The sequence below is a fragment of the Cystoisospora suis genome (genome assembly GCF_002600585.1).
Source record: "Cystoisospora suis strain Wien I chromosome Unknown contig_92, whole genome shotgun sequence".
NCBI classification, from domain to species: Eukaryota; Apicomplexa; class Conoidasida; order Eucoccidiorida; family Sarcocystidae; genus Cystoisospora; species Cystoisospora suis.
Genome location: NW_027152894.1, coordinates 1219 through 12338, shown reverse-complemented (window position 1 = coordinate 12338; position 11120 = coordinate 1219). Strand labels below are relative to the sequence as shown.

The 11120-nt window shown below is 42.3% G+C and overlaps 2 protein-coding genes across 2 annotated transcripts in view; one reads left to right on the top strand and one right to left on the bottom strand.

Annotated features, from left to right (window-relative positions):
* Nucleotides 1-29: 29 nt before the first annotated feature.
* Nucleotides 30-8986, top strand: CSUI_000201 (cytochrome c oxidase assembly protein). The gene is made up of 6 exons (XM_068060435.1): nucleotides 30-1576; nucleotides 2658-2798; nucleotides 3890-3982; nucleotides 5005-5208; nucleotides 5877-5966; nucleotides 6424-8986. Exons 1-6 carry the CDS (start codon nucleotides 394-396, stop codon nucleotides 6495-6497), a joined length of 1785 nt encoding a protein of 594 aa, XP_067927589.1. The 5' UTR covers nucleotides 30-393; the 3' UTR covers nucleotides 6498-8986.
* Nucleotides 8987-9373: 387 nt separating this feature from the next.
* The window catches only part of CSUI_000200 (uncharacterized protein), a gene marked incomplete at its 3' end in the record, with an annotated part of 2964 nt that continues 1217 nt past the window's right edge, over nucleotides 9374-11120 (bottom strand). The window contains exon 3 of the mRNA XM_068060434.1: nucleotides 9374-10960. Coding sequence (XP_067927588.1) covers nucleotides 9375-9731 — 357 coding nt within the window. The remainder of the gene's footprint in view (nucleotides 10961-11120) is intronic.

The window sequence follows — 11120 nt, the reverse complement described above, 5'->3', positions numbered from 1 at the left end:
TCTTTCATCCATCTTCCTGACTGTGCTTTGTCTTTCTTTCTCTTCTCTCATCCGTAGTCGTCTGTGCCTTGTAAGAATCTCTCTTCTCTCTCTCTCTTTCTTCGACAGATCTCTCTTCCGTTCTCTCCTCGTCACCGCCGCTGTTCTTTTCTCTTCTTTCTTTCTTTCTTCTTTTCTTGCCCTCTCTTTGTCAGGTGAGTCGTGAGTGAGTGATAAGCATAGCCTTTTTAAATCGCGTTTTTTCTTCTTCTACACTATGTGAAGGAAGAGGACCTCTTTAAGTTTGTCTCTGTCTTTTCTTCTCTCCCGTAGACAATGCTGGGGATGCCCGTGTGTGGAAGTGTCTCAGTGTATTATCTTTCTTCTTCTCCTTGAAAGATCATAGCAAAAAAAATGAAGCGTCTTCACCTTCTCTCCAGACACCTTCCTTCTCTTTCTTCTTCTTCATCTCTTTGGTATCTCTCTAGGCCTTTGCATGTCGCCTCTTCGTCCCGCACCTTCTCTTCATTACCATCTCCGTCCTTTTCTTTCTCTCTAGCCGCGAGAAGAAGAAGAGAAAGAAGAGCTCTCTCCCTTTCTCCACACACTCCCACCCTTGACTGCTTTTCTTCTTCTTCTCTTCTTTCCTCTCAGCATCCATCAAAGACAGGAGACAGAGAGAAGGTTTCTTTCTTCTCTTCTCCGTCGGTCTTAGGAGAAGATCAAGAGATCGACGCAAGCCCCATTCAATCACCTCATCTTTCTCCCAAGATAAGAAAGAATAGACTCGCAACAAGACACTTCTCCGTGGAACAAGAAGAAGAGGAGAGAAGAAGCATAGGAGAAGGCAGAGATCGTTATTTCTCTCCACAGTCCGATCTATCAAGGAAGCAAGATGGATCTTTTCTTAGACAAGAACGGAAGAGGAATGCAGACAGCTTTCCTTCATCTCTTCTTCTTTCTTTTTTCTCTTTAAGCTTTCTTAAAGACCGAGAACCTTCTTCCTCTTCTCTTCTCCATCTTCGTCATATTCATACCTCCTCATCATGTAGCTCTCCTTGTCTTATCAAAACGCCATCTTCTTTTCGTCTTTCTTCTGCTTTTTCTTCTCCTTTTCATCTTTCTTCTCCTCTCTTCAACTCCCCTCCTATCTCTCTATCTCTCTCATCTTCTCTTTCTCTCTATCGCCACTTCAGTTCTTCTCCTTCTTCTCCGCCTCGCTCTTCTTCTTCTCCTCCTCCTTCGCATTTACCAAGAAGATCTCGAGGGCTTCTCCCTTTTGCGAGACTTTCTTTCTCTAATGAAGAAGAAGCGATGGAGAGAGAAGCGAGAAAGAGATGGGCTGTCACCTCTGCATGCATGTACTTTCTGTTGATGAGCGTAGCCTTTGCCTTTGTGCCTCTCTATGAAGCCTTCTGCCAAGCTACAGGCTATGGAGGAGAAGTGCAAATAAGGAAACCCGGAGAGAAGAAGGCGACGAAAAAGCGATCGACAGAACGAAAGGGCGGAGAAGAACAAGAGGATGAAGAAGAAGAAGATGATGAAAGGGAAGAAGGAGGGATTCCCATGAGAGAAAGGACAGGGGGGGAGGATGAAGGTAAAAGGAAGAAGAAGAAGATCAAAAGAAAAACACTCTTCTCTCTCTTCATGGAAAGATATCTCGACAGGAACCCGCTTCTCTTTTCGCCACTCTGATATCGATAGATAGATAGATTAAAGATAGATAGATAGATTAAAGGTAGGGTATGTGTGTGGTTTATTAATATGTGTATGTAGGCCTGTAGAGAGATCAAAAGAGAAGTGATCGACACATAGAGAAAGTAGATAGATAGATTAAGGAGAGGTCTATCTTTCTCCTCTTTCTTTGTTTACCTGCTTGTTCCCCTCTTCTTCTTTTTCTTCTCTCTTCTGCCTTTTCATATTTCTCTTCTTCTCCCCCCCGTCACAATTCTGTATTTCTTTCTCTCTATCATTCTAGGGTTCTCTATTTCGACCTCTGTTTCTTCCCCTCCATGTCTCCTCTTTATGTCTCTATAAACCCCCTCTCTGTTCGGGAGGACTTATCACTCTTTCTTGTCGCTTCTGTAGATCTACCTCCAGCTCTATCTTTATCTGTCTATCTCTCGATCTCTGCCTCTATCTCTCTCTCTATTTCTATGTCTCTGTCTCCCTCTCTTTCTTTTTTCCTTCTTCTCTTTCTCTTTCTTCCTTCTTCTTGTCTATGTAACTACATGCATATGTATCTATGTGTGGCTATGCATCTATACGTATGCGTGTGTGTATGTGAATGAATATGTAGGAAGATGTATGAATCTGCATGCATAGATGTCTATGTTGGAATAGGTATCTGTGTGCATCTATGTACGAATGCATGTATCTATCTGGATGTGTAGATCTATGTATATATGTATGTCTATGTATGTGTCTGTATGTATATATATATGTCTATGTATATATGTATATATGTATGTATGTGTCTGTGTCTGTATGTGTCTGTGTCTGTGTCTGTATGTATGTGTCTCTGTAGGTATATATGTATGTATGTGTCTGTGTCTGTGTCTGTATGTATGTGTCTGTGTCTGTGTCTGTATGTATGTGTCTCTGTAGGTATATATGTATGTCTATGTATATATGTCTGTATGTATGTGTCTGTGTCTGTATGTGTTTTTTTATGTAAGTGCTGTTGGAGATAGATTTTGCTTCTCACTGTAATTTGCCTTGGGAGTTCAAGCCTCTTCAAAAGAAAATTCTCGTCGCCCCTGGCGAATCGGCCCTCGCCTTCTATCGAGCCAAGAATCGACTTGATCAACCCCTCATAGGTAAGCACCCCCACATACATACACACATACATAACTATTCAGACATACAGAGCCATACGTAGAATTTCATACATACATACATGCATAGATGTTCGTAGATGTGTAGAGTAGGTTTTTAGCATGAAGAGCTTACAGCCTTTCTTCTGTGTTCTTCTCTCTCGGTGTTGGTAGTGTGGAGCTTGAAGGGAAAGAGAGAGAGAGGGAGAGAGAGAGAGAGAGAGAGGGAGAGAAGGAGATAGACGCTCCGATGTCACAGATGTCTTTTTTTCTCTTTTCATATCTCTCTCGATGAAGGTGTTTCGTAGGAAATCTCTTTTCTTTTCCTTGTTTCTTCTCATTCTCTTTGTCGTGACCACTCTTCTCTCTTTCCCCGCACTTCTTCTTGGTTTGTTTCTCTTTCAAATTCTCGTTCTTCTTCTTCATCTTGCTCTTTTTTCTCCCGTCTGTCTTGACGTGAAGACATGTGTGAAGCAAAAAGAAAGGAGATGTCTCTCCTGTCTTCTCTTTCTTCTTCTATATCTCTGTCTGTAGTGAGAGGTTTAGATAGGCGTGTCAGGTATCAGAGAGAGACAGGGGAGGTGGCGTACCTCTTTTCTTTCTTATACATCTTGTTAAGGAGGCAATGAGGCTCTCTGAATGAGGAAACGGGAGGTATCTACGTGATTCTGTAGAAGAACAGGAGGAAGAAGAAGAAGAAGTAAGTTGTTCACTTGTAGAAATGTCTCTCTATGTCTAGCGGTCTCTATATATACTCTTTGATATGAATTTACATAGCGTTGGTGTATGTTTCCGCGTAAGGAGAAGAAGTGAAGGTTTCTCACGTAAAAGGAAGAAGAAGAAGGGAGAGAGTTCAATGATATACGGAGTGACGGGGAGGAAGTGATACGCATGAATGACTCCCCGTATCTCTATTTTTGTATATATGTGGGTTGAGGTGTATATACACCGGACAAACAAGATAAGGAAGTAAGGAAAGGTGTCCTTTCCTTTCTCGGTGGAAAATGATGATGACGCATGGTGGTTTTCTTCTTTCTCCTTTTTCATTGCATGCAAGTTGTTCTTTCTCCTTTTAAATTGTTTCTTTTCTTTAGGTATATCTTTGTATAACGTGATGCCACCTGAGGCAGGTATTTACTTCAATAAAATTCAGTGCTTCTGCTTCGAGGAACAGATGCTAAATCCAAGTAAGTTGAAGCAAAGCATCGAAGAAGAAAGAAAAGGCATATTCTCGATGGCTTTCTGTCCTTCTCCGCTCTCTTGACAAATGGTTGTCCCTCTCTACAAGAGAATAAGAATACGAAAGAAAGATTGAGGGAGGGAGGAAAGGGAGGAAGAGATCTCGAGATGCTTTTTCATGTTTCGTCAGCGTCTAGGCTGTTTCTCTTAGTGCTCTTTAGAAGATCATCTCCTGTGTATACGACATGTTGTCGAGTCTGCTGAGGAGGGAGTGCAGAGACTTAGCAGAAAAGGAGGGAGAAGAAGAAGAAAGACGTGGATGACGGTGACGGAGAGAGGCTTGTAGTTGCTCTTATTTGGACTTCTAAGATAGAGATTCTCTTCCTAAGGAGTGACGAGCAGTAGGAGTAGTTTGTCGGGTCTATCCCTGTTTTGATCAGAGGAGAGGGCGGGATGCTGTACTGGGGAACGAGGTGTATGTACTCCCGGCAGGTTAGGGGAGAAGGCATATGGATGAATGACTTGGGTATGCATGTCTACAGTCTTCTTCTGCAAAACTCTCCCTGACCTCTTCTGCTTCTCCTGAGAAAGAATATCGGTACTTCTTGATGTATATGGATGTTTCATGTGCGGTTCCTCTATAGAGAGGGAGAGATATAGATGTGTAGATAGGGCGATAGATCAAAGATAGTCAAGAAGATACGTCCGTGCGCGTTGGGTATACAGGTGACCCAAATTTCTAGGTGTTTGCATGCATGCATGCCTGTGTGTGTCTGTATATATAGATAGATATCTCTGTGAAAAGCTTTGCTTAATGAAGATAAGAAAGAAAGAGATAAGACAGAAAGATTACTTTTCTTTGGTCCTTCTTTAGTTTGCTCTTTTCCCTCCCTCATAATCGAGGAGGAGAGGGAGCCCGAAAAAGACTTTCCATTCTCTGTGGGTTTTTCCTCCACTCCTCATCTTTTATGATCAAGACATGTGAATAGAGCTAACTTTCCTTCTCCTTCTTCTTTTTCCTCCTTCTTAGAAGAGGAAGTGGACCTCCCGGTCTTTTTCTTCATTGACCCTGATATACTTGACGATCCTCGCCTAGGTAGGGACATCCCTCGAGACAGGGAGAGCCGGGGAGAGGGAGCACCGNNCGGTGCTCCCTCTCCCCGGCTCTTTCGCATCGCACCTCCTCCTCGGAATAGTACTACTACGACTACTATTGAGAAGGAATGTGTCCTAGGTAGAATACTCTTCTCCATTCGAACTCGAAAAGCCGTCGTCTCATCCCCACTCCTATCTCTTTGTTACCTTTGCTATTCCTGCTATGACTGCTATCCAAGTGTGTGTGTAGGAATAGCCCCTCGTAGTGATCGTAGCGGATGGTGTTCCTGTATGGGGAGTGGAAGGCTTTCTAGTCTTGTGGATGACACATAGGCTGACTGACTGACTCCAGAGGCTTTTGCTTTCTTTGGATTGAGACACATGAGAAGTCTTCCTCTTGCCGGGGCGCTTCTTCTTATTCTTCTTCTTCAACTGGCGGTATGCTTCTCATCTTCCTCTTGTTGTAATGACGAGGAGGCGACAGAATAGATCGGTCGTTCACTCCCCCTGCTTCAGCAATACACATGGCATGATAGAGGCCTGTCCATACATAGAGAAATACAGATATGAAGAGAGGAAGAAATCTATCGAGTCCAAATAACTAGATAGATAGATAGGTAGATGGATAGATAGGTAGATAGATAGATACGAATACTACTTCAATGTGAATAAGGAGGGCAGATACTTGACTACTCTTATCTTCACGATCACCCCAGTAGCTTTCCTGACATGCCTCTTTCTTTCGTTCATAATCCTTCAAGTTTTCCGTGTACAATGTCTTCTTCTTCTTTTCTTTCTTTTGTTTAGATCAGATGCGTCGTATAACCTTATCTTACGTCTTCAACGAATCAGACGCAGAGATTCCTTCAACTTATCAAAATCTCGCCCGCCACCAACGTAAGAAAGAAAGAAAGAGAAAGATAGGAAAGAAAGATTTTTGTGTTTCTTTAGGAGGAAAGGTCCAAAGCTTGATAGATCTAAGATAGACAGAATCCCGCTATCAGCAGATAGGTGTGTCTGTCTCCACGTGATTTGGTACTTTTCTCTCTCTTCTTTTGAGATCTTTCTATGAAAGGAGAAGAAAATGCTGTTCTATAGACAGCCGTATCGGGCTATATCTAAATATCTCTCTTTCTTTCTCTCTCCTTCCCTTTCGCTTCCTTCTCATTCACTCGATCTTTCCATCGCTTGTCCATCTATACGTGTTTTGGGTTGTCGATCCAGCTGGTCAAAAGAAGTGTCTCTTGATACTCTTTCTTTCTCCTTTCTTCTTCTTCTTCTCTCTTTGTTTTTCTTTTGTCTATCGTGTTCTTCTTCTCCTTCTGCATTCTCTCCTCTGTTCTCTCCTTCTCAGCTGAGAACGACAAGGAGAAAGAGGAGAAGGAGATGAAGCCCCCGCCCCCCAGTCGCAATACAGTTGTATTATAGTTGCTTTAACAGTTGTTCGTATACATAGCTCGATAGATGCTCTTCTCTCTTTCTCTCTTCTCTCTATCCTTCTTCCTTTCCTTCCCCTCTGTCTCTTGCTTCTCTTCTTCTTTCTTGCCACTTCTCACGGCTTAGAGAGAGAGAGAGAAGGAAAACAGCAAAGAAGGAGAGAAAGAAAAAGAAAGAGAGACAGTATTGAACTCGGTTGCTTTTTCAACTTTTCGCCGTAGACCAAACGCTTTTCTTTTCTTTCTCTCTACACTTTCCGCCCGTGGTATCGCATCTCGTTATCTCTCTCTCTCTCTTAGGCGGCAGCACCTGCACCTCTAAGAAAAGAAAGTAGGGAATGTCTTTTCTCGTCTTCTTCTTTCTTCTCACTGGTCTTCACTAACTTTCGTTAAGCCTCTTTTCTTTCTTCTCTCCACACCATCGTTCTAAAGAATCGCGAGATAAAGACTTCTCAAAGGCTCTCCTTCCCCTTCTTCACTCTGTCTTCTCGTATATAGATACTACAGCCATACCGCTTTATAGTGATCCACACTCTGCTATTTATGTGAGAAGGGAGACGGCGAGAGAAAGAAAGACAGAGAGAGAGAGAAAGAGAGAGGTGTCTTGAGGGATAGATGACTATAGATATGTATAGTCTCTGTTGATGCATGTCTGGTAGGGTCGTTGTCATTCCTCTTGCTCTTTTCTCACGAGCATCGTCGATTTCTTTCTGACTGTTTTTTCATGCGAGCTTGATCTTGTTCATCTCATGGGGCATAAGGGTCTCCTTTTCATGGGTAGGCGATGATAGGAATCCTCTAGCTGTAGTGAGAAGACACACTAGTCAGTCCCCCTGTCGGGCCTCTGCAAAACGCTGAGCTAGTCGAACCTGAGATGATGATGATGATGTGACGTGAGCTAGCTAGGTAGCTAGCTAGCTCATGTCTGTAGACGGAGAAGGGGAAAAAAAGTTAGATAGATATATAGACATGCAGGTGAATGTGTGTCTTTTTATCTTCTTCCTCGTTCCTCTTGTCGTCTGTTTCTTCTTCGTTTGGCCGAGTGTTGACCTGTGGAGAGGGGGGGTGTGTCTATGCTGCTATAGAGAGATCATATGTGTAGGTCTTGATGTACAGCAAAAGAAGAAGAGGGAGCCTGTTCTTTCCATTGATTCGCTAGGCGGGACAGGGAAAGAAAAAGAAAGAAAGAAAGAAAGAGAATTGCATGTGTCCTTGAGTTTATTACTGCGAAGAAGAGATAGATACATTTACTTCTCACATGTCCATTGGATAGATGAGTATGTGTGTATATACACCCCGTCTTTCTCACCTGGTAGACATATGTATTCGTGTATCTGCATGTCTACCAAGAAAGACATCAAGAGAGAGGGCCTAATACATACACGTGGATAGATTTCTATATACACATATGGAACTCTATCCATACACATTCCTATACCTATGTATACAGGGGACAAACTATAGTGACAATACTACTAGTACTACTACTACTACCAACTTTTGATCCTTGCTTTCTCTATGGATTGTTCAAGATTTTGAAAGGAAATGAATGCTTCATGGCTGTCCCCCTTGCTGTTCTTCCCCCTCGTGATCTTCCTATTATGACGATGATGGTGGCGCGACGTTCACGTCTGTTTTCTGAGGGAAATTTCAGGTGTATATACACCCACCCACGTCTCCGCTCCTACCTTGCCGTAGAGTGAAAGTGAAGGGACGGTTAAAGGAAAGAGAATTCTTTGTTGCTTGTTGCTCTACAGCGTAGATAGGTGTATATACAGAGATAGAGAGGGCGCATGCAAACCAACTGGGTGTGTGTGGGTGTATTTATGTATGTACGGACATGCATGCAACATTTCTCTGTCAATCGACCAAACGTCATCCGATCAGAATTCCGTTTTTTCTATAGACATATGTATATACGTGCAGGGGCGTCTTCTTTTCAATCGTTTTGATGTCCCCATTCTTCAAGAAGAAAAGAAGAGAAAGACAGGAAAAGAAGAGGAAGATTTCAGATCTTCCTTTCTTTCTGTTACGTATCTTTCGTAGTTACGCGTTTTCTATAGAGAGAAAGAGAGAGATGCCTTTTTGTCTGTTCCTTTCTCTCTCCTTGCGCTTTACACATATCTTACAGAAAGATCAACAGACAGAGAGCGAGAGAGTTGTATATAGAGAGATACATCATATATAGATACACAGGCGTCAAGGTGGCTTAGCTACTTGAAGAATCTTTAATTTCTTCTTCATCTTCTTCTTCTAGCTCTCCTTTCCTTGTCTCCTTGCTGTCTCTGTCTCTCTCCCTCTCTCTAGACTTGAACGAAGAAGTTTTCCTTCACTGTTCTTCTCTCTTAAAATAGAAGGGGGAGAAAAGACTCGATCAAACGCCGTAGTAGTTGGTACTGACGTAGGCACTAAGGCTTTCCGGGAAGACGTAAACATCTTCTTTATCTATCACCAGATAGACAAAGACATTCATACACATCTACATCTCTATATAAAACTATTATCTCTGTCGATCTCTCTCTCTATATATATATATATATGCCTCCTCGTATCTATTATATCTTTCCGCTGTTAAGAAGGAAATTTTATCTCTGCTTTTACTACACCCTCCCCGTTTTCAAAAGTAGTCTTCAAAGCATCTCCCTCTCTTCTCTTGGCTACCTGACTCAGGTAGCTACTAGCTAGCTAGCTAGACAAACAGACACATGGTGCTGCTGCTGTTCCTGCGGCCTTCCCTGAGTTGTGTTTCGTCGTGTCTTGTTCACATCCTTCCGTCCTTCTTCAGTTTTCTCTACTCCTTGTTTCCCAAGCGTTTCTGACAGACCAACATCTTCACGGGTCTATATAAGTCAAGTTGATACATCTCTTCAGGAGATTGAAAAGAGGAAAGAGGAAGATAGAAAGATAGATTAAAGAGAGACAGATAGACGGAGCCACGAAGAACTGCCACGATTCTTTCTATCTTACTCTGAGCGACATAAACAACAGCAAGAGGAATCTTTGGAGAGAAAGAAAGAACGAAAGAGATGAGAAGGAGGAATTCTTTGAATATAGAATGGGTTCTTACCCATGCAAGAAAGCGTAAAAAAGCGAAAACGTCCGTCCGCGCCTTGTACGTCATAAACATAGATAGAAAGAAGTCGATAGAAAGAAAGATGAAAAGAAAGAAAGAAGGGAAGGTCGGGCCGGCCTCTATCCCGAAGTCCAGGGAGAGACAGCGTTGCATATATGTAGGTATGTATGTAGGGATACATCATGACTATCGTTTTCGTGAGTTAGGTGTAGAAGATACTTTTATCTTGACTCTTCCTTCTTCTTGAGGAACAAATCGATAGACATATGAAGCATACAAAGGCCAAGAATACTCACCCCGCCACTCCCCTCCTCCTGATCAACAACATAAAACTAGATAGAGGAGCGATATGGCTTGACATACATGGTCGACATATAGAGAGGAGAGATACAAAGATATCTACATCCCTATATAAAGATATATATAGGGGGACAGTTATGTATGTATCTCTCTGCATCTCTATCTATATGTCTTTGCATACACGAGGAGATATAGAGAAGAAACAGAGACAAACCCCCCCTTCCACTGCTACTACTACTACTACAAGGGTAAACATGTCATACACCTGCTACTACTGGTGTAGCTGCAATGAGAATTGTTTCTTTTCTCTTTCTTCCCCCCTTCTATCTCTCTCTGTGTAGGTCTCTGTCTATCTTTCATCTATCTCTCTCTCGGTAGTCTCCTTATCTCTCTATCTTTGGTCGATCTCTCTTTGTCTCTCTGTCTGTCTTTACACCCCCGCATCTTTGTCATACCTCCTTGGTATTTCTCTTATTCTTTTTTGCGACCTCAATCCTTCTTTCTTTCATCTTTCCGTTCTTCTCCTTCCATCTACTCTTTCTCTCTATCTTTTCTCTTTTTTCTTTGAAAAGAAAAGATAGCTGGATAACATACACACAGATAGATTAAAGATAGATTAATGACAGATAGAGATGCAGGCATATACCTAAGACTTGTATGATGAAAGAAGAAAGCAACTGAGACATACACCTTGTGATGTGCTTCAGAAAGAGAAAGACAGATGAAGAAAGTGAAAAAGAGTCGAGCTGAGCTGTGTCTTTCTCTCAAAACAAACGGAGAGAAAAAGAAAGAAGAAGAGGGAATCTCCCTCCACCCCTCTCTCCCATCTCATCTCTTCTCTTCTTCTTGTCTCTTCTCTTCCTTTGTTTCTTCTTCTTGTTCTTTTCTTTTCTTGGAGCCTTCTCTCCTTCTCTCCTCTCCAAGCTTTCTTTCACGTGATAAACTGAAAGCGACAACTGCCGGTGAGAAATACGGCAAAAGAAAAGAAAGAAAGAAAGAAAGAAAGAAATTTGACGAAGATGACTACTTCTTTAAGAGATGATCTTTTGCTTCATTCACCTTTGTTGCAACGTATGTAGACCCTACACAGAAGAACGCGAAGAAGAAGAAGAAGAAAGAAAGAAAAGAAAAAGACAGAGAACAGCATGAGGAACATTAAACTTCCACCACTCCGGTGTACATACACCTCGTCATCAACTCAAATTCCCTCACCCACCAGGCATCGCACGTGCAATGCAAAAC